This window comes from Notothenia coriiceps, unplaced genomic scaffold (genome assembly GCF_000735185.1).
Source record: "Notothenia coriiceps isolate Sejong01 unplaced genomic scaffold, NC01 NC01_scaffold00030207, whole genome shotgun sequence".
In the NCBI taxonomy this organism is placed as follows: domain Eukaryota; kingdom Metazoa; phylum Chordata; class Actinopteri; order Perciformes; family Nototheniidae; genus Notothenia; species Notothenia coriiceps.
In genome coordinates this window covers 84,540-111,993 of record NW_011362908.1, presented here as the reverse complement: position 1 = coordinate 111,993, position 27,454 = coordinate 84,540, and the positions used below count along the sequence as shown (strand labels likewise).

The 27,454-nt window shown below is 38.5% G+C and overlaps 1 protein-coding gene across 1 annotated transcript in view; it reads left to right on the top strand.

Annotated features, from left to right (window-relative positions):
• Nucleotides 1-1,491: 1,491 nt before the first annotated feature.
• Nucleotides 1,492-27,454, top strand: part of LOC104959279 (glypican-6-like) — a gene marked incomplete at its 3' end in the record, with an annotated part of 104,973 nt that continues 79,010 nt past the window's right edge. Inside the window, exons 1-2 of the mRNA XM_010787143.1 lie at nt 1,492-2,087; nt 26,690-26,848. Of these exons, the coding sequence (XP_010785445.1) occupies nt 1,928-2,087; nt 26,690-26,848 (319 nt within the window). The remainder of the gene's footprint in view (nt 2,088-26,689; nt 26,849-27,454) is intronic.

Genomic DNA, 27,454 nt, shown 5'->3' with positions numbered 1-27,454 from the left:
TCCTAACTCGCTCTAAAACATTTTACGTAGGAGTTTTTTCTTAAAAGTTATTCACAAAGCCGCTGAGACCTACTCATACTAAGGATAAATCACTAAGAGTGAACTAAGAGTGACGCGCCGTTGCTATGGATTACGTCGATTCTCGTGCATGAGTTTAGAAGCGGTCAGTACGGTGATTGGTTGTTCAGAGCAGGCGGTCTCGGTGAAACTCATCCGCAACATCCCACAAACGAGCCCACTAAAACAAAGAAATAGCCTAGGCTAGAAATGTATTCCTATCAAATAGTTATGGACAGTGCAGTTAGCAGAATACACGCATGATGACAAGTTTGTGCAGACCACGATAATGACGTTGTATATGCACGTTAAAGAGAGAGAGCAAACAATAAAAATACGTAAATTGCATTAAATCAAGGAGGCAATTAAAAGCACCCTGCAAACTATTATCCAATGAGCATATTTCCAGCACTTAAACACTTTCAATAACAGCCCATACCGCCGTTCAAGTCCCCCTATNATTGCTGAAAAAGCTCCAAGGCTGGTGTTCTTTAAGGGAGTTGATTGCATGCACTCTATTTGGAGTTAATTACAATTCCGGTTTTAGTGTGCCTTTTTTCTTCAGAAAAAAGGCACACTAAAACCGGAATTGTAATTAACTCCAAATAGAGTGCATGCAATCAACTCCCTTAAAGAACACCAGCCTTGGAGCTTTTTCAGCAATGCAAGTGTTAAAAGAACACCCAAATCAACACTTATCAACTCGAAATAATTGACACTGAAAAATCAACACTATTTCACACCACAGAATTTGCTGTGCACACACACAAACACAGTACACCTGAGACTGTTACAATGAAGGGGGGGGGGGACCTATGCTCTTCTAGGGGGATCCTCACCTCCTCTAGGGGGGTCCGGGGGCATGCTCCCCCGGGACGATTTGTTTTAAAACATTGAAGTTAAAAGCATCAATTTGGTGCACTTTGAGAGCAAACTTAAGATATATGGATACATCTTTCAACACCCATTTGAAACAGAACTGTAAACAGATTTTCTTTTTCTTTATGGGTATTTTACAAATCACTCCCCTGTGACTGTGTAATGTAAGGTAAGGTAGCTTCTAGCTTCATGTGGAACACTGACAGTAAGTCAACATTTTCCAGAGAGTTTTCTTTGAAATCACCAGGTAACGCTAAAAAACACAACATTAGCCTACATATTGTATGACAAAGTGTTAATTTAATATCTCAGAAGTATACGATAAACTTTATCGTATACTTCCATTGTTATTAACCTTATTAAAAGACATGAAACAGTTGCAGGTTCTGTAACTTTGCATAGTAGCCTACAATACAACACAATATTCTGGTGTATGTGTAGGTCGGCTCTGCCTACCACCTCCAGGTCCCCGCGCCTCCTCCAACATGTGTCTACCCAGTGATGTGCTGTGTGCGCATTACTGTGGATGCATAAATGCAGAGGACAGTGCGCGCCCTGGATGCGAGCAGCTGAAGTCGCAGCTTCTCCCCCCCCCATGTTCTGCCCTGCCCTGTGCCGTGCTGCGCGTCTCTCCGTTTCATTTCTCCTTCCTCACGCCGACACGAACACAGAGCTGCTGTGTGTGCGGGAGAAGTTGTTTGCACAGAGAGCACCTGGTAGAAACTGTTCCCTCCAAACGGATTGGTTCTAGTTGGGAGCAATCGGACTCACCGGGGTCTTTTTATTTTTTCCAGGGGAAGAACAGACGAAGCGATTGCAATGTGGTGGACGTACCAGTATGTCAAGTGAGGAGTGATTTCTATTTTTTGTTTTTAATGAACATCTGACATCCTCCCCACCGGAGACATCTTTCAGTCAGACCTTTTCGGATTTCTTTTTTTTTTCTTTGTGACGGATATTTCCCTGTGAAACATTATCAAGGATTTCACTGATGTATGCGATGTGGAGGCTGCAAGTCGCCTTATGTACTCTGTCGGTGCTGTCCCTGTCATCTGCTGGAGAAAGCAAAGCGCGGAGCTGTAGCGAGGCACGGCAAGCTTATACCGCTAAAGGATTCAGCCTCGTCAATGTGCCTCATCAGGAAATATCAGGTAGGACATGACATCGGTGCTTTTCTTCCCCCTCGTGTCTTGTTTCCCCCCGAAAATAAAAGCATTTGATCATGATGACCACACAACCTGAACTAACTGATCTCCCGCAAGCATTTGAGGATTTAACTCACCCTGTAACCAAGATCCTCTTTTATCAGAAGATCCAAACAGTCTCAAGTGTGAGTCTGTTTTTGCAAAATGTACATTCAGTGGTTATGTTTTAGGACGTATTTCAAGTATATGAACAATCAAAGTAACTGCAATAGAATATAACTCTATGAGCTTTTTAAAGGTCAGTATGATCCACTCCTGGTCCACTACCTATGTAGAGTCACAGCAAGTTGCATTTTATAGCCACTAAGTAAGTAGACATCAAGCACTGGATTGACAAATCAGTATGAAGTTCAAATAATTATCCTGTAATATTGCTTACTAGGTATCCATATATCCATTCTCATATGTTTAATATTTGTATTTAGGTGTTTTAACTGTAACACTTTAGAGGCCAAACTGAAAGTGCTAATAGCCCATAAACTTAATTTGCACTTTCACAGATAAAACCCACATTACTTTTCACCATAACAAATTATTATTCCTTTCCTCAAATAAGTGGGTTTACCAAGAGGTTATTCATTGATCAATAGTCCATTAAACATCAGGATTAACAGCCCAAGAGTAACATGTGGGATCTATGTAATTTACTTTAAACATCATTCCTAATTAATGCTGCTTAAATAGAGACAGTGGAATATTTACTTAGTGACAAATAATGCAACCTCAGTAGATATGTTTTGGAAGTAGCTTCATACCTGTTGCACGCATTCAACAGAAGATCATGGAGCTTGTTATGTGGTGCTTGGCTAAAGAGTGAGTGCTGTTTACCAGTAGGGGGCTGTATGCACTCAGCACAAAATACTCCTTTTGCTGAGGGTTTCTTTTTCCTTATTCTTCTTCTTTTCGATATTCCTCAAGGCTAAAGCTTAGGTTTTAATTCATGTGCTTTGGTACAGCAGAGATATGGGGTTTTATTATCTCTTGTGTGGTGGTAATCACATTTATGGTCAAAGCAGGAAAGCAGATTAGTCAGTAAACATAGTCAGCTTCATGAGAGGGAAAGCAGAGAGGCCTGAAGTTAATCCTTCTTTTGCCTGTTAGTCAAAATAGAGATACTGAATTGGTAATGGCAGTATCAGACAGTAATGATCATAGAGCTGCCTTATGTGCTTTAACAGGGTTTTGGCTTGATGGGAATCTGATAGTTTTGTTACTGATTGAGCATGTGTGTGTTCCTCGCATTGCGAATACATCACACACCAATTTCAAGTCCATGTAGCACATTTTCAATGTCGTGCCATATTGAATAGTAAGACCTTTTTACACAATGTTGCTGTAAGTTGCTATAATGTAGACACAAATATGACGATTTGTAAGCTCAGAAAATTCAGACGAGAACAGGATCTTCATCAGAAACAATACAAACTTTGTAGCATACTTGTTCTGCTCCGGAAGCACCGTACTGTATATTCAGCCTCACCTCAGAGGGAGACATTTCAGCCGTCTACTCAAATATAAACACATATACTGTTGTAAGAGCTGAAATGTTCAGAGGCTTTCTAATCACTTACATGATATGCTTTCAAACTAGTGCTCCTGTTCTGTTATTTTCACATCATTTGTTTCATGATTTGACAGTGTACAGGCTACACAGACACAGCAGATTCTGACATTGTCCTTTTTCCTTTTGGTCATCAGTGTTGTAAAGTGGTGCTTTGTTTTTTAATCCAACTTTGTAAGTTGGATTGTAAGATAACCAACCCATAATATGTTCAAGCATTGCAGGATGTCTTCTCTGAAAGGAATGATAATTAAGAGTCCCCTGATGTACTGGAACATGCACATGGTTTATTTCACAATTGTTGCTTTGTATTTGGATTATGTTTTGATCCCATTTGATTATTTCAACGTTTGTTCAAGATTTTGGCCTTAACTTAGGCAGCTGTTTTTATTTAGTTTAATCATTCTTATTTGAGTAAAACAATGTAGCATTCCAGTATTTGAGCACAGTGAGTTCTTTTTTGGCCTTCACCCCTCGGGAGCACTGAACGGGTTTTATTTATCAACGCAATAACTCAGAATGTGTCAGACAATCTTTTCACAATTATTTGGAAATACTTTCACATTTTTATAACACTATGTCATTTTTTTTTTATCTGTCTTTCTTGTGTAACATTTGTCTACTTGGACCAGCGACTTGAAGTCAAAGACAGAGGTCTGCTGGCCATTATAGACCAACATGTTTTTCGGGGCAGTGATCAAATCCTAACTACAATGAAGTACAGCCTCTACACTGTGTGTAATTAAATCTTGTTGCCTCCAAATAACCTTGCATAAATACAACAGAAGTTAGATATACGGCCTCAAGAGATGCTAGTAAAAACACTCAATTATGCCTAATTAGCTATGCTAATACGAACGTGTGGAGAGCTTCCTGTACAGCGTTAGCATTCATCACTCCTTCATGTAATGCTATCGCTCTGCCTCCAGATACTAAACACGGTTTAGTCCCTCTGCAGAGGTGGCCATACCTCAGGTTGAAAAGCTCCCATTTGCATAAACACATTTTTAAGACAGCAGCTGACAAGCAAAGCTTATTAAAGGGACAACACACAAAGATGTTAGTTTGACCATACAGTATGAAAATATATTAGACAAATGATTAAACCCAATGTATAACTTGAATTTAACATAAATCTCAAAAAACTTAAATAAAATCAATAATTATTCTAATGATTCCTTTAGAAAATCCCGTATTATTAATGTGTGTTTGTTGATGGAATTCTCAATAGAAGTTTTTTCCATTCACTTTTGAATAAGCATATTTGCACAGCTACTATCTAAACTCTTCAGGCCATCAATTATTGAATTGTAACAGTGTCTGAATATGTCTCACGGGCTCCATAAAACGTATCCAGATAATAAAGTACCTGGTAAACCATCAGAGCAGAAACCCCACATTGATCTTTTTAAGGATTACACCAGGAGGCTAGGTCATTTCTGTATGCTCTCTTTTTTATCTAATGTTGTTGTTGGAAGACGGATGTTAATCGAAAAACATAACCACCAAATGTGTTCTTCTTTTCAGTCATAGGGTGGCAGGGCTTAAAATAAACCTTCACAATCACACGTTGGTAGAAATCAGAAACATTCAGTGTACAGTCTTCCGCTGCATTGAGACAAGTCAGATTGCCGCGTGTGGTTTCACCGTGAAGAGATGTGCTGCACGCTCAGCAGTAGAACACTTCTGTCAGACTCGCTGCTGTGCTTGGCAAATTGTTATCAAACATAGTTTATTCTGGGATTGGAATAACTCTTTGGCACGGATGCAGACATACTGTAATTGGTGAAGTTAGCTGACTGGGTTAGAGGTCAACCATACTGTCCACTTAATTGATTAAAGAGTGCTACTTTCTCTTTTTGCCTAAGGACTTTTTAATGCCTCAGATGGTTTATATTACAGGATTGGTGGGAGGTAGAGGCCAGTAAGAAAAATTGTACATAGCTTTAGACTAGATTTCACTCAGTTAGTGTTGGAAGAATAGAGTGCTGGTGCTGAAACACACTGCTGAAAATGTCTATAACTGGCTGGTGGACAGCTTCATTAAAGCCCTTCCAGGACGAGCGTATGATTCCTCCACTCTTGTGTTGTCAATGTACCATCGCCTGCCTGGTGTTTTACACAGCAGTCAGCCAACAAAACAGCCTGCCTGTGAAGATCACCCCTCGTGTGCATGTGTCAGACGTTAGTTATAGTGTCATGCACACAATGCTGCCTGATTGTCAGCCCTTTGTTCATAAACACAACGGCTCCTGAATGCTTCAGTCAGTCCCTTCCAGGGAGCTCTTGCTCCGAGGCTTTGCTGTTAATATCAACATCTACTTACAGAGAGCGCTCGGGATTCTCATGGGTGGACTCAGCTCTTTGCTTCGTCTTTGAAACAAAATCACTTGATGTGCTGCTGTTCCCATTTATGCCGTGCCCGCGTCTTATATTTCCTTTCTCAAGAATAACAATTACCTTTGGGGTTCATGTACTTTAAAGAATATTATTTGATTTCTCTTTAACAGAACAGTTATTAACTGTTACACACCCTGAATACATTGTCCTCTTGTGAATTCCTGCAAGTCAACCCTCTGCTTGCTTATCACTGTGATCAGCGTTTTGCTGGTGGTAACTTGCATGCAGTTCAACAATTATCATGAACAGAACCCAGATACGGGAAATCTTTGCTGTTTGTACTGTTAATGTCTGTATGTGGCACTATTAATGTTGAGTTGTTTCTTGACACAGACATTACTGCAGCTTTTAAAAGAAAAATCTTACAATAATTATTTAAATTTGAGAGTAATATTATTTCAAGGCTTCCTAAAATATACTTTATACTCAATTAAAACTTTAAAAAAAAATAATCTTCAAACATATTTGTTTTTTAAAGCGAGGTTAAAGACCATTTTGTTTAATCTGAAGTACAAGTTGAGGGCCTTAATTGGTTGAACTTGTACATTATTTAAGTCTAAGTAAAGTTTATTATTATGAGCTCCCTTAAGATTATGTTGAAGAAATCAGCATTTCTGGTTTGAAGCTACTTAGCAATAAACTATACAGTACACATCTAAAAGCTGTCTCCTCATTTCTGTCAGGAATTGATAATGAAACTATATGACATAAGAAATCTATAGATGGTCTATGGGTTGTTTAGGTGTTTTGCATGTTTGCAAAATAATGTAATTAATAGTCTGTTTGTTGCACTGATTCATTTGAATACACTTTACATGCAGGGTTGGTATGCAAAATACATTAGGGAGTTGAATTTAGATGTGTTGGCAGCCAGATGCCTAATCACTATATAATGGAATGACATGAGACCTTTAGTGAAAGTGTGGGAATACCACTCTAAAAGCCCTTGCCTAGCAAATATTCATATAAAAATTCTGTAGGGCATTTTTTTCCAAAGCCCATTAAGATGCTCTTGGCTCTGCCAAATTGGAAATAAGTCTCTTGCCAGCCTGTATACATCTTCAGAGAGAACCGTTAATGAGATGTGAGGGAGGTGTGTGTGTGTGTGTGTGTGTGTGTGTGTGTGTGTGTGTGTGTGTGTGTGTGTGTGTGTGTGTGTGTGTGTGTGTGTGTGTGTGTGTGTGTGTGTGTGTGTGTGTGTGTGTGTGTGTGTGTGTGTGTGTGTGTGTGTGTGTGTGTGTGTGTGTGTGTGTGCGCGCCACAGTTTGGCCTCACTTTGCTGATTATTATTTATTTTGCATCTCTATATTGTGAAAGAAAATGACAAAAGTGTTATATGCATGACACATCTAAATGTGTTTCAATGTGAATCAACCAGCTGTTACCTTTTGTCAAATTTGGTAAATGAAAATATCTGACAGTTGTTTTGACCTGAAGAATGTGTCAATCCTCTGCAGACGCTCCTGCCTGAGATACATATGGTCTGCAGGCTCCTGGCAGCCCTCAGCACCATGTATGGTGTGAAAAGCCTCCGCTCTTGTAGGAGACTGCTATTGCACTTTTTCCTGTTTTTAATCAACTGGCCTACATCAGTAATGGAGGGTAGGATTAAGGATCTCTACCTTATCACGCCATGAGAGGAACTGGAAAATAACAGCAAGGAGTCTATGGATGGAAGTGATTGTACATTATGTTGAGGGATTAGAATTTAGAGCACAGGAAATAGGAAAGAAAATAAACAAATGTACCCAGTAAGCCCAGAGCATAAAGGCATGGAGAGCATCCTTGAGTAACCATGTGTTGAAAATGACTTGAGCGGTAACTCTGTGAGGAATACAAGAGGGAGCCAGGTAGAATGTAATCCATCTGAACTTTAGGGATTAGTGGTCTGACTCGCTGTTTTTGTTGCACAGAAGTATTTGATACATGCTGCCTTTTATACCGGTTTCTACAAAAGGAGAAGAGAGGCAATTCGACTGGGCTTATCTAGTAAATACAGTAGTTAAAGAAAAATACATCAGAGGAGCTAACAGAAGGAAAAGTCACATGTGATAATGCTCTGCTGGTAGAAGTGATTCCCTGAGGATTGCTGTGTCAGAAGGTGATGGTGGTGTGCAGGGGGCTGGGGGGCACATTGTCACTTCATTGTCGATATGTGAGAATAGTTGGTATATTAATGATTACAGGTCAGCCTGCATTCTAATGTGTATGTAAGGGAGACCCTTCGGATTGACCTTATGCCATTTACAGCTACTTTTGACTACACAGACAACACTAATCACTTATATTTTTACATTCTAGCCAAGAGGGTGTTTGTGGTTTTCCTAGTACCATTATATATTACGTATGTTAGCAAACCAAGGCGTTCTTTATGGTTATGGTCTTTCTGTTTGCCCACAGAGACGTCTTGCCTCCAGAGGTTAGTCTCTGAATAGAAGTCCCAAGCTTGACACCGCTGATAGGGCTCAGAGAGATGAGCACCACACAGTGCTTTTGGGAAAACCCACAGGGGTATGTCATATCGAGGTGTCAAGGATGCAAATCCATTTCACACTGGGGACTTTTTGTTTTTGTTTTTCAGACACAGTCAAGTACACATGGCTGAGGTAATTTGCTAAATAAGCCGCCCCTCAGAGATTTAGAAGTAAACAAGCATTAAGCAAAGATAAACATGGCTTGCCAAACTTGTCATGGAAACATCAGACTCTGTCAACAAACGTAGACAACGGTGTGGCAGTGGCATTACACATTTGACAATGACACTGTTGTTGTGTTTAAGAAACATTGAAGGTTGACAGTTGCTACCCCTTAAAAGGCCTCTGTGGTGGTTTCACGGTTGCGAAACCACAGGGGTGCTTTTGATGTATCAAAATCAATAGTGCAGAGGCTCGAACATGCAGACATTTTTTTGTACAAACAAAACCACAGCAGTACATCAAGGGCTAACTTTAAGGCCTATGAATATCGTTCATGACTCTAAATATAGTTATACCTTTAGTTGTGAAGCAGAACATTCAATATTGGGATAGAGTAACATTTCTCACTCTTACCAGTTTTAATTAAAATTAGGAGGAAAATGCATCTGAAAAACATACAAAAAAACCAAACAAAGTCAACCTTTATGTAAGGTCCTGTGGTAAATGGCTGGTTTCCCTTAAACAGTTTGGCACTCTGTAGTTTTAACCAATCTCCAATTTTTCTGCAGAAGTAAATAATGCATTTGTCGGCAACCTTTTGACACTCTTAAACTACAGGGCCATGTTCATAGAAATGTATTCCAGTGCAAAATTGTCACTACGTTTAGAGAAAAAACTAGTTGTGTGACAAATGGATTCATAGACATCCCTGTTCTGTTTGGCATCAATTTATTCAAGTTTGGCTTCATTCAGGGGATCCATTTGTTATATATATTTTTGTAGTTTTCTTATTCTATGAACTGAGTAAGTACATTCATTTTGTCCTTTAGACGGAAGTGACATTGCCTTGTACTTCACAACCCAAAGTATAAGTCTCATCTTCTCCAGTGTAGGCAGAGCCACACCTAGAAAGTGAGACTCCTTGTGGCTGTCATGCTTCTTGATGGTTAGAGACGTAGAGATCCGGTTACTGCACATCATCTCTTGTGGTCATAGCCTAGGATTCATAGAACCATAGATACACATTGTGTATTGGGGCATATGAATGCATTTGCTGACGCTGGGTGTGTAAATGGGAAATATTTATGGGAAAGTTATTTACATAGTATCTACCCTAACAGACTATTTTCATAACTGGAATATGGATCTTAATTTTAATACAGTGTGCATGTAGCATCACTGGATTTAGGCATTTCTGGCTCTGATACTGTGTGGGTGCTTCTGTGTTATCTTTTGCCTTGTAATAGTAGAAGTTCAGTAAGGGTTCAGTTTAGGAGATTCAGAGATACAGAGAACATGGGCTTTGTGCTCTCAGTAAGCTGCCTGTATAAAGTTGTGTGTTACTACTGATTCTCTCATTTCTAATCAGATGAGATGTAAGTCATAATAACATTCATCAATAGGAAAACTATTCCAACTCAATTTACTGTGTGCTTCACAGTAGGAATGTTTACCTAAACTGAGCAATCACTAAAGTTACATTCAAGTCCAATAATGTCCTGACAGCAGGGTTGCAGTGGGCGCAACAAGAGAGTTCCTACTGCATGACTGGCTCTCTCAAGTGAATAAAGAAAAATGGCTCCCCAAGTAAGAAGAAAAAAATCACACCTCAGTGCCAACCTTGCAACACCCCTAAAAGTAAACAGATTTTGGCACAATATGTTTTCAAAGAGCCGTAGTTGTTAGCCAGGACGAGACAAACACAAAACGCATGTTGTTCTAGTTATAAATTAGGACATTTATACTGATTACATGAGTTCATGACCCAGTTTAGTGTGATCTGGTTGGCGGCTTTGAGGCGGAGTGACTAATTGGAGATCGTTATTATTTTTTATGTTAATGCTAAAAATGCAGAGGGCTGATCTTAACCCTAGGTCACATTGCTGGGCTTTAATTATAACATTAAACAATGCCTTGGGGGGTTTAATGACACTCCTGCATGTTTCAGAGGTCTGCCCTTTGTTCCTTCACACTGTGTCGCCTCATTTCCCTTTTTCTCTGGTTTAGGCGCTGTGATCCTTTTTACTCAGTAATCTGTGTGGGCAAAAATGATTTGATGATGATTGATTCTTTTATCGACTCAAATAAAACATAACCAACACAATATGATGGAGAAAAGGGCAAAAGCGGTGGACAGAATTCAAATAGAAAATGCTTATTTAGATGCTGGATGAGCTTGAACAATGTGTGCAGCATTTAATTACAGGGTTAATTTTGCTTGTAGGAGGACCTCTAGAACTAAAGAAGAACAGCGGGATGACCCAACTGTTCATTTAAATCACCTATCCTTGTGAGATGAAAGCATAGAGCGAACTTGCAGGAAAATATATCCAGGCTCACTAGGCTCACACCACTGACTTGAATGAGGCCACATAGTGCATCTCCAGGGAGCAACGCTGTCATGGAAAATGTGACAAGCTCATATAACCTTAATATCTGAAGAGGAGTCTTTCTGAGGATCTCGATGAGGCTTGAGAAAGAATATTTTCATACCTCAGAGGGCCAGTTCTATAAATCCAAGGCCCGTTGCCAAGGAGTTGCAAGGGTTATTGAAATGGATGGGTTAATGAGCCAGGTGTTTACATCTTTTGGCCCCCTGAATTTCTTCATGTGTGAAATGAAACATCTGCCATTGTGATGCTTCTTGGCGAGTCCTCGTTCTTTGGCTCCTGCAGGGTGCTAGAATCTGAAAAGAAGCCAGCCTCGTCCCCTGCTCCAAGAACCCCGCTGTTTCCTGTCCCCTGTGTAAGCTGCTGGTAAATGAGTGGGCTGGTCATCTCGCACCCTGGGGCTCTACCTCGGGCTCTTCAGACCACCAGCTGTTGTGTTTGGTATGAATCATGCACCATGCTGAATCCAGAGCACGAGAGCAAGGCTTTAACCTCTCCGCATGTCTCCTCCTTTTCCCTCCTACTGTAGCCTCTAATGGAGAGCAGGTGTGATGAAATGAAATACATTACAGTCATTTAGAGCGGCAACAATTTATTGGTTGATCCACAGAAAAATAATCCGCAACCATTTAGATAATTGATGAATGGTTTGCAATATTTTTGTTAAAATGGCCTCTATCATCTGAACATTTCATGATTTCTTTCTTAATAAACTACAACTTTACATGTTTTGGGTACATTTTATGAACAACTCACTCTTTTAGAGTGCTCACCAGCCCTGACACAAAACAACCCAGTCCGTTATTTGTGTGCTGCCTAGCTCAGAAAACATGTGATTCAACCAGCCATTCCAATGTGGCTCCTCTTTCTATGTCACATGCAGCAGGCTCATTGGAATTTGATTAGGTTTATTAATTGATATCAGTTTGAATAAACACTTTTTTATAAATCAAGATTGGACAAGGCTGCATGTTCATATCCACTGCTATCTGCTTGTTTACACCCTTAATCCACAATTACATATTTTAAGAGATACATTTTACATGATTTTCACGCTTTATTTATTGGTTAACTTTTTGATGTATATTTATATACAGTACTGTATATGTTTTACTCTATATGAGAATGTGTATAACACCCCTCCCAATAGTGTAATACAGACATTCTAATGTTCTCATTTCCACATACAAAACATATATACCGTGAAAATTGTTCACAGGCATTACCCATGACCGAGGTATGAAGATATACAGATTATAGGTCTGCTTTGATAGACTGCATGCATGACTGGAGCCAGGGGCCAAAAGCTCAGCTGGATTGGTGATGACTTGTCCGATGGCTCACCTTTGACATTTACCATCTAACCTGGTAACATGCATACTGGCTTTACTAGATATATACAGTAGTCAAATATCTGCAGAGGTTTGAAGTTAAAATTAGCCAGAATGTAATTGTCAGATGGGAGGTTTATTAAAATGTTAATGTGAGTGCTCCAACCTGTAAATCAGAGGGACTAAGTGCAGCAGGTGAGCGCTTATCAGATTTCAAAGATTATTTTAAGTTGCCTGACTACGATTAATGGAAAACTTGATATCTACCGCTTTGAACATGAGTTTGGATATGTTTATTGGATATTGGGGATGCATCCTGTACTCACAGAAGATTTGGTCTGCGTTTAAAAAGCCAGTTTTTGTTTGCACTCGGAACATTTTAATTTGACCATTTTCCTACCATTTAAGGTCTTGCCTTTTTCTTATTTCCAACTTGGAAAATAGATAATAATAGCTTCTCATTAAGCCCTCATGGTTCTTCAGCACAGACACGGACAGGTTCTGCCGTTGTGCACAAAATGGAAAGCCTCCAGCGCCTATCATCTTTGGGGAAACTTGAAACAGTTTATTTTTTGGAAGACAAAAAAATACATTTTTTCCCCTTGGGATTTAAATCCCAGAACCTGTATTTTGTCCCCTTTGTAACAACATTTTGTTGCACAATATATATATATTTAAAGACTAATAATCTTCTTGTTATGCTGCTGCCATGCTGTCACGCTAAATTGATGGGAACCACAGTTAATTGTGATAAAAATAGTCATGTTTCAAACACACACAGACCGCACTTCATAATAAAAGGAGGGGTGACATTGAATTGCAAAGAGCATACAACTATGAGCTTTAGCTTGATATAAATGAGAGCATTAAGCTTTACCTTGGTGCTTCACCCAACCATATATATATTTTGTATCTATTACTGTCAAGCATTGCTCCAACTCTGGAATTGATTTCAAAGTTAGAAAATATTTTAGCTGCTTCCAAATGAGGTAACATATGGTTGGGGAGATTGTGGGAATTATCTGTGTCATCTTGTTTGGACATATTCAATTTGGGTCCCAAGCCCCAGTGGAAGTAGTTGAAAGTGGGTGATTTGGGTGATGGAGAGGAGATCCAGATGGCAGAGCAGCGGTGAGATCAATCGAGCTTGATGCATTTTTCCCACTTCAACATGCAGACAGATGTGATATAACACAGTAATTGAGTTGACTTCCAATTTGGTAATTCCTGTTGACAAGTTATAACTACTAAGAAAGTGTGTTGACTTGCTTGTAAAACATCTTAAATATTGATTTGGTGATGTTTTATTGCCTCATGATAATGTCATAAATGGCATAGAAGAGGAATACAGTTTTCACATTATATTCATCTCCATTGTTTGGCTTTATGTTTAAAGTGTCTATCTACATTTCTCGCAGGAGAAAAAACACATTCCTTGAAGATCATTATTTAAAACCTCAACATAAGATCTCTCTCAAACAAAGTGACATGCTTTAAAGTTGAATTACCTATAGTCATTTCTTAACCCAAGCACCATAACAAATATACAGTCATTTTTATGAGGTCATACATCACTGTAATGGTCATTATTTTTCATTTCTGAACTACATGTCTGTAGTAGAATGGACTGCAGGATACACTGATATGATGTAGTTCATCATAGAAAGTAAAAAGCACCAAGAGAGTTGTCTGACAGTTGGTAGCCTACTTTAGCTTTGCATGTATAAAATACAACTTAGATGTTTTTAGAGGAAGACGTCGTCCCAATACTCCCAGGATGCCTCTGATTATATGAATCCTTCATTATGCAGATTGTAAGTTAACCTTTAAACAGAACATACCATCTGGTGTATTCTGCTGACACTAGTACCTTCCTACTTTACCTTTTATTCCTCAAAGCTTTTTTTTTACCTTCCATAAAACCTTACATAGTTTACACTGTCTCCCATCTGTCAACAACCTTTAATTCTATTTGTGTAATTTACCCCCTTTTGCCCTCTAATCTAGGTCATATCAGCTGAATAAAGGGCCCTTTAATGTGCCGCAGCCTAAATAGAGAAAGGACAGTCATGGCCCAGAACGTGTGAGGGACCTAAGCGAACCTGAGTCAATAGATCTCAAAGATAGTGGTGTCAACCTTTCACAGGGAGCAGAGGCTCAGCCAGCCTTTTAGCATTGAGTGTCCAGTGTGTTAAACTTGGCTGTGGCATTGAGTCCAAAGAGAGCAGAGGGAAAGTAAAAAGATCAACTCTCTCAAGGTCTGTCATTTCGCTTCATTTCTAACTTTACCCGTCCTCTCATGGTCAGATTAATCTACCTGGATTTATCTTTTTTATCTTATTTCTTACCTGGATTTTATTGCTGTAGTTAAGGCAAATGTCATGATATTAATTAATTGTACCCATATTTTGCCACTTCTCAATAGCATAAATGCGCTTAAATTCACAAAAAGGAACTGAAATCTCCTAAGGGACTGTAACATACCTTTTAGAACAACAACAACAAAATCATTTTCAAATGTTCCTTTGAATTTATTTAGTGTCACACAGGAATTCACACAAAGACTGAGTGTGAAAATAAAATGGTAATGTGATATAACCATAGGATATAACTTGTGAGTATATACTTAGTTATAAACAGTATGTGGCTATTTCCATGGTATCTAGTAGTCAGTAAGCATTAAACCAAGATGTGCCTATACTTATATATCTTAAAGGCATTAGAAGAGCTTCCTCAGAAAAATAATTACAAGTGTTTGGTGCATTTAACTTAACAAGGAAATGGGATTTCACAAACTGCATAATTATAAAATACATTATTCACATCAACCTTGAGGGTCTGGGTTGTATGACTAATAGTTAATACATTTTATCATAACATAGTAATAATAAAGACCTGTGATGTTTGACAAATGTAATTGTCTTGTAATTGACATATAGATGTTTGTTACAAATCATCTCACTTCATGACAATTATAATCTGTTAGGATTGTCTGATGATTACCCAAATCAAAAATGCATCACAATTATTACATTAAGGAAGTCAGTGATATATGTATTGGTGCTTAAGAAAAAAAAAAGGCCTGCTTTAGTTTTTCTATGATTTTAAAGGCATATGAAATGTTAATTCAGTTTTTTTGAACCAGCAGCAAACTAATTAAAAATGTTTAAGTTTGTGCATTTAAGTTTAAAAGTATACAACAATAACTCTTAAATCATAGATATTTAAAGAATTAAAACAAAACTTTGATTGTAATGGTGTTGAAAGAAAGCACTTCCTTCTATGTCTGAGTTTGACTGTGAATCTGCTGTGTGTTTCACTCTGGGTATTTCAATCTGTATACTAAAGCAAGTGATGAGTTTGGAAATAATCAATGTTAAAAACAAGGAAACTGGGTTACAAACCAACTGAATTATGGATATCGTCTGAGACCTGGCTCAAGAAAACTAAATTGAATGAATAGAAATATCCAGAATGCTGATGTGCTTCTGCAGGCCTCTGCCCTCATTTGAAGGCAATAAGTCTCTGTTACAGCCAGACTATAAGAGCAGACAGGGGGCAATATTCCAGAGGCAGTTCTCAATGAGACTGAGCTTGAATCTGGTGGTGGATCAATGATAATAAAAGTGATTCATTCAAGATGGTGCTGCTGTGTTACTGAGCTTTACTCTGCTATGAGCCTCTGCAGGCAACAGTCTAAGATTCTTTAACCAGATTCAAATGTGGATTTACAAGAATAACGCTTCTGTATACCCTACACTTTAAGGCTAGTCATTGTAAAAAGTTGTCAGGGGAACACACTTTGAATTATACTCACCAGCTCAGAGTACAATAGATGACACATTTTCAGAAATGAATAGCAATTACTGCATCACTACACCTTTGTATTCATTTTCAGCTTGGGTGAATATTTGTCCTCCTTCTGATCTGATCCGTTGGCTTGTTCGTCTGAAATATCTGGCGAGGATGTCCTCACTTTATAAATGCTGGCAAGAGTGGTCAAGGGATGTACCAGATGGCATGGCCCATATGCATTTTGCCCTTTGGCCAGGTAGACTAATGAATCCTTTTGGGAGTTAATCACACTGTCTGGCAACAGACCCTTCATGGGCATCGAACCCACTCTTTTCCCACAGCTGCCCTGATATATTCTGGCACTTTCATATTTCCCTGAAACATATGTTGGTATGGGGGATGGAGGTGGAAAAAAGTCTTTTTAGCATTTTAATTCTCCCGAGTAGATTGTAAACTAGTGAAATTACTATATGTATCTTTTTGATGATGGGTATTTTTGAATTACCTTTTGACCTCATCCAAACTCATTTGGACATTAAACTCAACAGTGTTTAATGTGAAGCATGAGAGTTGGGGTATTGTTTTAACTTGGGGACAATGGCTCACATTTTTAAAACATTTCTCTGACGTCAGATAAGTGTGAAATGGAGGAGGTTTTTGAAGGTATTGGACGGTCCAACAAACACTTCTGTTGTAGTAGTTAGAGCAAACTGGCCCCTTTACAATGACAATGGAAGCAAAGGTATTTGGAAACAAGCTCTGCGCCTCAAAATGCAATTGAAACACAAGGATATAATGAAGATTTATGAAAGTAAAATGTATTTCATGAAGCAGAAGCTTGTGAATATTTCCAAAGTCTCAGTTTGTTGTTGGAAAAGAACAGGACAGAAATGAAGTCTAGCTCAGGGGCTTCTTCATTCTCCACCCTGTGGCGGATGTTATTTTGCTGAAAGGTTACAGTTAGTCGATTTATTTTTTATATAAATACATGAGTATTTATTTCCTGCTAGTTTCCAAACTTCAGCTTTTCAGAGTAAGAGGCATTAACACCTTTCATTTTCTATTTTGATTATTGTATAAATATTCACTTAACTTGATCTACCATGTTGAAGTGTTGGCCTTAGGACGTCCTAAGCTTCAGCTTTGAAGATTCTCCTGCATTCTCCTTTGAAGCCTTGTCATGCATTGGCAAAGTAACTGAGTCCAATCGTAGTTCTTCTCAGTGCTTTGTGAATATTGAGGTCCCAAACCTTAGCGCAACAACACAATACACTGACCCACCTGCTGGCTGCCATTTAGCAAAAAAAACAACTAGAACGATCTTTGAGTAAACACATGGGTTTTATGTCCATGTGCTCAACGGTCCTACTCTCCCAACGGTCCTACTCTCTACTTTACTCAAAGATTTGAAAAGTGTTTTGCTTTGAATTGAGTCAATGTTCCCCTGGAAAAAATATATTTCACCCCTTTCTTCTTGTTATTGCCTCTAAGTTTTCTTCTTTTTGTAATGGAAGGAAACTTATAGTACAGCAACATGGCTCAAGTTTCGGTCAGCAGGCCATCATGTCCTCCAAACCGTCTGCCTCTTGCAATACCTAATGCCACATGAGAGTTTGTTCAGGGAAATACAACATTCTAGCGTGCTTCCAGTACTTAAAACGAAGATAAAATAACTTATAATAACTTAATGGACCCACTTTCTCCAGTGGGATTGTCTTATCTTAGTTTATTAAAATAAACAATGAATGTCCAACCTTTTTATCCTTCTGTAATAGATGAACAACCACTGAGTTGTTCTCTGGAGTGCACTAATGTAGTGTATCTCATACACTGTCAATTAGTTTCATGGAAATAGGCCTTTCAGAGAGATTTTAGGCAAGGCAAGTTTATTTATATAGCACCTTTCAGCACATGGCAATTCAAAGTGCTTTACAAATGAAAATACAATACATTTAAGAATAAATACAGCAGAAACACATTATTATTATTATTATAGAAACACATTATAAAATGACATTTAAAAACAGGCATTAAAAAGCAAAGATAATAAAATGAACCCAACAGGTATAAAATACATGGATAAAAGCCAAACTGCAGTTTACATTTGAACTACTCATTCAAATGCAGCATCAAAAAGATATGTTTGGATTTAAAAGTATTAAGAGTTGCAGCTGACCTGCAGGGTTCAGGGAGTTTGTTCCAGATGGTCGGGGAATAAAAACTAAATGTTGCTTCTCCATGTTTAGTTCTGACTCTTGTAACAGAGAGCAGACCCGATCCAGAGGACCTGAGACTCCTGGACGTTTCATACTTCTGCAGGAGATCGTTAATATACCATTAGTGCTTTAAAAACCAGCAGCAGTACTTTATAATCAATTATTTGACAGACTGGAAGCCAGTGTAAAGACTTCAGAACTGGACTGATGTGATCCACTCTTTTAGTGTTTGTGAGTACTCGAGCAGCAGCGTTCTGAATCAGCTGCAGCTTTCTAAGGGATATTTTAGTGAGACCTGTGAGGACACCATTGCAGTAGTCGAATCTACTGAAAATAAAAGCATGGACAAGTTTTTCCAAATCCTGCTGTGACATTAGTCAATTTAAATAACAACAACAAAATCCAGAACATGCTGACTCAAACCAAAAACGATTTCATATTTTTTTAGAAGCCATCTTACTATTAATCATATTGATGGGACAGTTTTGTACTGAATCGGCTTTTACCAAAAAGAGGCAAACAAATAACCTCCATGGCCTTCCCCCACTGTGATGCATCTAAGGGACTTTTAAATTGTAAATCTTACCAGAGCATCTGCTGCAACTGTTGAACTCTAACATTGCTTGCTGCCTAATAAACTGTAGGCTCTGCTGTCTATTTTAATGAACCACTTTCAGAGATGTGCCATCCTTTATGCCTATATATTAGACATGACTGCTACCTGCGTGTGAACCTCAAAGTAGTAGATGCTTCTCTACCATCAAGGGATATGAGGCCAAAGGGAACTGAAGCTGAATACAATGCAACTGTCGAGAATAAAGCGAAGCCCATGAAGTTCTTTTCTCTTTAATCTCTGCATGATCATACCTCCAGGTCCATCCTCTCTCCGATAGTGACCTATATATATATAGCCCTGACGTCGTTATTTAGAGCAGATCAGACTATCTGCGGTTAAACATGTGTCTTACTTAATCATCTTAAAGTAACATTTTGGGAAATGCCTTTGTCTGAAGGCAGCCCTGTCTATGTGGCTGATGCATGTTTCAGTGGGCATCATCTTACCATTTCCCCTCCAGCCATTCATCGACATGGAGCTGGCCTATGTGCACATTCTCTGTAACTTTACTGAGCAAATTTCACTTTATTACAATGCTACGCTTCAATCATATTTCGCAGTTCATGAAGATTGTGATCCAGAGGAGCCAAACACATCTGCGCATCAAAGAATACTTACGCATACTTCTGTGTGATTGCATTTGTAAGCCGCACACCATTTCTTATGCTTCAATCCTTTTTGATTAGGAAACATTTATACTAATACCAGAACATTTCACTGTAAAATCCCAGAAGATTAGCATTTGTCCTTAATTACCTTGCTTCTGTAATTGCATACATTCAAATCTTTGATCAGCTTGTTCTGAAAGGGAGAGATCTGCAGCAGTGCCTTCTGACATCTGTGATCAAGGCAGCTACAAGCAGAGAGTGAACAAGCTGGGCTAAAGACATCAGTGGAATCCTTTACACATGTTTTTTTCACAGTGATTGCATAACTATTTCCTCATAAGTCATAGATAAACCTGTGAGTAAATAATTCATTATGAATGTGTGTGTGCTGGTCTGTCTTTGCGATCCATGAATTTGTGATCAGGTTAGGAGTGTTATGAATCATGAATGTGGAAACATGTGCCAGATCTAATGTTTAAGATACAGCTGTGTTGTTTTACATCTAAATGGAAGCAGGCTTTTCTCTTTATGGAGAACCTGATGTGACACTTGTATCCTCTTTAATATATTAGCGCTTCTGTCAGTGTTGTCACCCCTGGCTTGCATACAGTATGTGCCTCTCTGCTGCTCACGCAGTTAAAACCAACTTTCTGCTCTCCCTTTCATCCTTCGCCTGTTTGTCAAAGGCTTACAGACGAGGCATGTTACAAAATGGGTGGCACCCAAGCCTTTTTAGAAATGTGCAAAGATTAGAAAAAACATTTTTGACAGATGGAACGTAGATGAGGACTGTTTTTTGAGTTCCCACTTGAACCTTTTCACCTGCAGCCATTGGTTTTGTCAGGAACAAACCCTTTTCCTCCCAGTTCCTCTATCTTACAGCTCTGATTTTTCACGATCCTTTACTCAAGCTTTTGTCTTTTTCACCTGCAGTAACTGCAATATTGTATTATTAAGGTGGGCGTTTAAACGGATCTATTGGAGTTGTTATTTTTCTCAGTAATTAAAATTCCAAATATAATGTTTTAATATAACTTCCATGTTTATAATGATCTGTTTTGAAGGAGCTTCGTTGTATGTAATTTCCTCAAATATGGATATGTCTATAGTTCTTCAACAGTATTTAGTGGCTCTAAAACACATGTTCTCTATTTAAAATCACAATGTGTCATCATACTGCTTTGACAGTGTAACATCCCGTCATGTCTGCTAAATTATTCATGTCATGTTAATCAGGTTCATGTTATAGTTTCACGTTTAGTTCATAGCCCAGGTTAGATTTATTTTTAGTCAAGTCTTTTTGTTCACCTGTCTAGTCCTGTCATTGCACTTCCTGTTTTATTTTTGTACTTACCTCTTGTCTCTCATTTCAGGTCCCCTTACTTCCTCCCTTAGTGTGTTTTCCCGCCATCGTCAGCGTCTGCCCCGCCCCTGATTGTTTCCACCTGTTCCCCCTTACCTCATGTATAAATAGTCCTGTCTCCCTTTGTCCTGTGCCAGTTCGTCTTGTGCCTTGTTCCATTTAGAGAGCCAGCTTGTCTCGCCAAGAGATTATTGTACTTTGTGACCATAGTCAAGTTTATTTAGTTTGTAATTTGCTTTGCTACGTTTTGCCTCTCAGGAGTGATTTTTTGTTTGAACTTTATACTTTTCCAAAGTAAAGACTTTTTTTGAACAAACTTTCTTTTGAATCGTGCGTTTGAGTCCAAGTGTCTGTCAAGGTTCCTAACAGACAGAGATTGTAATTGAGTTTAGCTGGCTGTTAAATATTGATTTATTTCATTTAAATTATCTTTATTCATCAAGGCAAATCCTACATTTGTAAAATGCATTTACAATAGGTTTGTTTACTTCATCTTTGCTAGTGTATTTTAAAGCAACTCAACTTCCTACACATACAGACATCCCTGGCTTGATTATTTGTCCACTCCTACGTCTCCATTTCCGTTGGCATGGATTGAGTCTTATAAGTTTATCAGCTTGAGAGAGTCTGAGCAGAACTGTGTGATCTCACAGGCGTACAGTGTATTGACAGCTCGGTTTCAAATTCCATCTTGGGTGCAAAGCAGCCAACTAGAACGGGACAGATATGGTCTAGTGAGCCAAAATCCCATCTAGATTTGGTGACACTTGTTCCCCAAGTTCACCATGGTAGGTGTTTGTGTCTGTATTGGTTTGGAACACAGAGCTCAAAATGTGGAAAGACACTGGACAAATCTGCAGGAAAGTTTATTTGTTGAATACTTTTGTCGTGTATTATTTAGGCCTTACTGCTATTTACATTCTGCTCTTCGTTTATGTATCTGCATTGTGGAAAGCAGCCATCAAAAAAACATTTGAGCAAAGAGGAGAAGGAATAATGTGACAAAATCATAAACATGCAGCTCACAATCCTGCCCTGCCTTCTGCACACAACATCCAATTTTATCTTCGTTAATGTAACAGCAGCATCACCTTCTTCAAACTGTTGACGTTGGATATGTCAAAGTATTTGTTTATACAAAAAAAAGACTGGAAGTGGAACAGAGGGGTGTACAAGCTATGAAAGCTAAAAGCACCAGGATTTCCTTTCAGCTGTCATTTGCACCTATAGGACAGTTCTGCCTTTTTATTGATTTCTGTTCTATTTCTTTTTCTGCAACCTTTAGTGGCCAACAGTGGTGTTCTACGTTCTTCAACGAGTTCAGTCAATTTGTAACCTCAACAGAAACTTCAAATTGAAATTGACTTACTTCAGAGTTGCACAGCTTCCTATTCCAGCAAGTAAATGTCATTGATATCAAGTTATCCATCATTATGCCAATAAAGCATCCACTCTTGTACCAAACTTTTTCTTTGGCATTGTTTCAAACACTGCTATTTTCAATCCTGGGCAACGCGATCAACACTGCTGAAATTAGCTGTTTACTTTGGCATTTGTCAACTAATTGAAGCGTGCCTTGAAACTGACCCCAAGTCAAGCCTTCCCCTAGGGTCGTGTGTGTTTCCCATTTACATTCGGGTCTCTTAGTATTTGGTCTCTAATCTTATTTATCCTATTATTTGGCTTGACGTTATTTATATTAATTAAACCTATGATCGTTTCCCCTTCATGTGAAGCGTCTTGTGAATTCACTGTGTTTTAGAATGTGCTATATGAAATACATTCATTCATTATTGTTAAACAGTGAAACAGTGACAGGATCATCGCCTGAGAAGATAAACAGAGATTTATAAAAACATCTTCCTCATGAATTTTTTTTAATAATACCCCCATGCAACACTTACCATAAGCTGTGTACACTGCACAATGTGGTTTTCTTTGCAGGCATGTGTTAAACTGATCACGGCTTGGAATAAAGATCATCACAGTGTTGCGTCTCCGCGGAGTGGAAACAATGTGTGACAGTCGAGGAATGCATTGCTAAGTGCATTGCTAAAAGATTACAGCATTTTTGTTAAGTGGAGGAACAAAAGAGTCTTAAATAATCAAAAAATGGAAATCTTGTGTATTTCATCTTATGTTTTTTAAGAGAGCTTTTTCTCGGTGGCCAGAAGGGTTGTGCATACTCTGGAGACAATGGGTTGGTGTTGAGCTGTTGATGGTGCACCTCATTACTGTGGCCTGGCTCCTCTCTAAGGACTGATTAAGGACTAAGCACATTTGAGAGTACCAACACGTACATACTGCATCCTCCTTGTTTCATTAGCCAAGCACAGCTCCTTCATCTATACCTTACTGTATATGCATGCAGAACACCAGTGGGAATGTCAGTGCCTGCATTGTATAGTAGGATCCATACAAAAAAAGTCTCACATTCTGAGTCTATTCTTCACCCATCCACCCCCGGTGAAACAACAGCCATTTCATGTGTCTTTTTCTCAGAAGTTGAGTGATAGAAAGAGAGAGACTCAATTGTGTCATGCAACCTTTTGCTTTATTTAATTCTCTACATTTAAATTTGAAAAAACGTTTTAACCACATTTTTTATGTTTCCCATAATTTGATGTAAGAGTTTGTTAAACATCTCAATTGTATTATTTTTTCTATTTCCAGTTTTAGTTCTGTTTAGACACAAGTATTTTTTAGGCACTGTGTGTTCAGTTTCCAGAAGCCTCTTAGTGGAAGGGGCTCCGGAGGATAATGACGTTTGGACCAAAAGATGATCCGAAAAGTTATTAAAGATTGTTTTGTAGTTGGTTACAGAGAAGTGATTCGACACATAAATCCTGTCTATACGGGTTTTAGTTGTTTTGTCATATCTCGTGAAATCCATTCCAGTGGGATTCAGTGAGCGACAGACATCGATCAGGCCTGCATCGCTGCAGATTTCTTTCAACAGCTTTCCTTCCGCCCTCAGTTTAAAAACAGCTGTACTACACTTATCTATGTCTTCTGTTACTGTATTAAGATCATCACCTAATATAATTTTATAACCCACTGTTAATAACTCTCGAAGTTTTCTGAATAATTGTAACTTTTTTTTTGCCTCAGGGGCAGTATAAATATTAATAAGTCGATATTTTTCATTTTTATAAAAACAATCCACCATAAGCATCCTTCCTGGGATTATGTCCCTTCTTCTAATAATAGTGATGTCTTTTTCTTTGAAGAAAATGCCAGAAAATGCCAACTCCGTGTCATGCAACTGCTGTCCAGACTTGTTTTATTCTTCTATTCTTTACCTCTGATAATGACATCGTATCCTCTCAGACATAGAGCAGCAGAAGAGAGATAATACAGAGAGTATATGGCAGTCAAATTGCTCTATTCGTACGATTCAGTAAGGAGTCACAAACTGGGTGATTTTCTTTCCCAAGGATTTGTAAAACTGCTGCCTTTCCAAACAACTTTAGCATTTTGCTGCCCAGGAATGCAAACGGTTAGAACATAATATGCATTATGACCAGCTTAGTTTCATTGTTCATACAGTAACCTCAATCACATCCATTGTTTGTTTATTTTTTAAACGTTTTTTAACTGTCTCATCTTCTGACGAATAGACATTGACGGAGCCCTCAAGACCCTTTAAACCCAACGTAGTGAAATTACAGGAAAATAAAACAATTTTGAGTATAGACACAGCTTAGGCAGTGATTTGATTGTTTTTAAAGTGTATGTATAAGCTTGGCATATTTATATTTAAATAATTTATCACATTCATCCTTGCAGATAGCTTTGTGAGGTTTGCTGGTATTGTCTGTGAAGAGCCTCAGCAAAGGTTTCTGCTCTCCCCAGATTTCCGGTTTGTTTTAAGTCTTCATGTTATGTCACTTATTGAACTATTAACTCTTGTCCTAAACCCATCCTGGTGTGTGTACTGTACATTTTCTCAAGCAAAGGTTTGCCAGCACCCACACAATGTTGCTACCAAAATCTGCTTTATCTGGCTCAAATAATCATTCTCTCTATTTTCAAATGTCTCTCTCTGATAGTAAAAAGCACACCTGCCTGGTGCTGCTTCACTTTGAGGTAAAGATTGTGTTTGATGCATGAATGGTAAAGCATGGTTTGTGTCTGATAGTGCTGGGCATTACGGCTGATATTATAATTTAATCATCAATCTTTCCTTTATGTAATTCATGCCCTTTTTACATGAAGAGAACACTCCACATATGTGAGGCTAACCGTTTATTTTTAATGAGAGGGTTTTCAGATGTGTGAGGTCATTACTGATTACTGCCTTTCAAAAGTTGAAGCCAAATAAATACTGTTTTACATTTTCTATCTTTCTATATATTGACTACTGTACATTTTCGTTCTGATTCATACCCTTAGTTATTTGTTTACTATATATATACCGTTCACTCTTTATTTGGTCTAATAGGTGTATAAGTTCAATAGTTGTAATCATCCTTGGAGAAACCACTCAACTTTAGGCTTTTTAAAAGACTTAAATGGGATTTTGAAACTCTCAATGCAATTCATCTCTGATGAGTCCTTTCTCGGAACACGCACACTAGTTCACCAGAAGCATTTCACAATGTTTCTTTTTAAATGTTATATTGAAACATTAAAAGCTCATGATGTACAAACATGAGAGAGTTTAAGGCTCTGCAAAACATAATAGTGTCAACAAAAACACATCAAGTGTGACTCACCCATATTGGTACCTGGCTTTGCATACGATGATGTGTTGAAATACTTTTTATTGGAAACTACATTTGAAAGTAATCTAGGTGAGGCCTGTCCTGAGTAAATCTCCAAAAAAATGCTTGCTGTTGAGATTGTTTTCATTGTTTCCAGATGGCAGCTGAAGTCTCAGTGGTGGAGATCTCACAGCCTCAGCATATACAATTAACAACAAGTAACAACATACAGTATACATTTGTATTACATTCGGGGTTAACTACTTGTTTACACTAAGCTTGCTGTAAGCACTGGAGTCCACTAGCTGTGATTCTAATATTCAAAGATTTCTTCTAAAGGCTGGGTGATGAGTGTAGTATGAAGGATTGAGAACCAAGAGAAGATTATCACTACATGATGTTTTGGCATCACAGATCTCATTTGCTTTGATTTAAGCTTTGCTCTGGTAACTTCACTGTACACTAAACTGTTACTGATCAGCACCAACAAGAAGACATACACAGCAAGCAAGTCACTGGCAAATATAGTGGAGCTATTAGCACTTAAAGATGTATTTCTTTCAGGAGTAATACAGAGCTAAAAGAAGAGTGAACTTTGTCACTTACGGTGGCCAGAAACATGACTCTAAATGGACACTGATGATGCTTTGTGTGTACGCAGTCTGTGATGCCAAGTCAATGTGTCTACAATCTGCTGTGCTCACCCCCCTCCCCCCCAGGTTTCTTTCTGTATCACATGATAGCAGCGTACCGACAAATGTTCTTCTTTATCATTTGTCTGTCCCTCTTTGATAGCTTCAGTGATGAGAGTCCCAAAATCACTGGAAAGTTGTGATCAAAGACTCAGCTCAGCCTTTGAAAAAGCAAATCCTGTGGCAGTGATGTGTGTATTAAAAGAAAGCCCTCCATGTCTCTGTCTCCCTCAGGTGAGCACCTGCGTGTCTGTCCTCAGGGATACACCTGCTGCACATCTGAGATGGAGGACAAACTCCACCAGCAGAGCAAACTGGAGTTTGAGAACTTGGTCAAGAACAGCAGCCACAACATGAGGACGACGTTTGTCTCCAGGCATAAAAAGTTTGATGGTGAGTGAAATGTTTCTCTTCGACATGTAAGAATTACATTTTTATCCCGGGCACTGTTACTTTAAATAAATGTATTCAAGACAAGCACTATCAATCTTGTTATATCTGATTACCTTTTCTATATTTAAAAATAACTTAAAACAACAAGTAAATATACAGCAGAGCATTCCTTTTTATAATAGATTTTAGTCCTCTTCTTCTTAACTTCTTTGATACATTTTGGGGATAGTTTTCTTTCTCTTGTCATACCAGCTCTTTTCTTAAATCCTATGGATCTGTCTAACTAGCTATCTATATTTTTATTTTATTAGAACCTCACAGAAATAATGCTTTTCTTGAGTGACTGATGGGAGCATTGCTCAGTATATTTGTGCGTTGTACTTGGCGTCCCCAAAGAGCTACTGTGAATTAGCTCTCATACCGACAGAACAAGAGTCCTGCTAATGTGGCTTTGTGGGGAATGAATGTTTTTTGCACTCTGTATGCTTTAATGCAAACCTGTATGTAAGCCTTAAGTCAGGGGTTCCCAACCTTTTTTCCCAAGAGCCCACCCAAATGACTCCTGTTGGAAGTTATGCCCCCCCCCCACACACACACACACACACA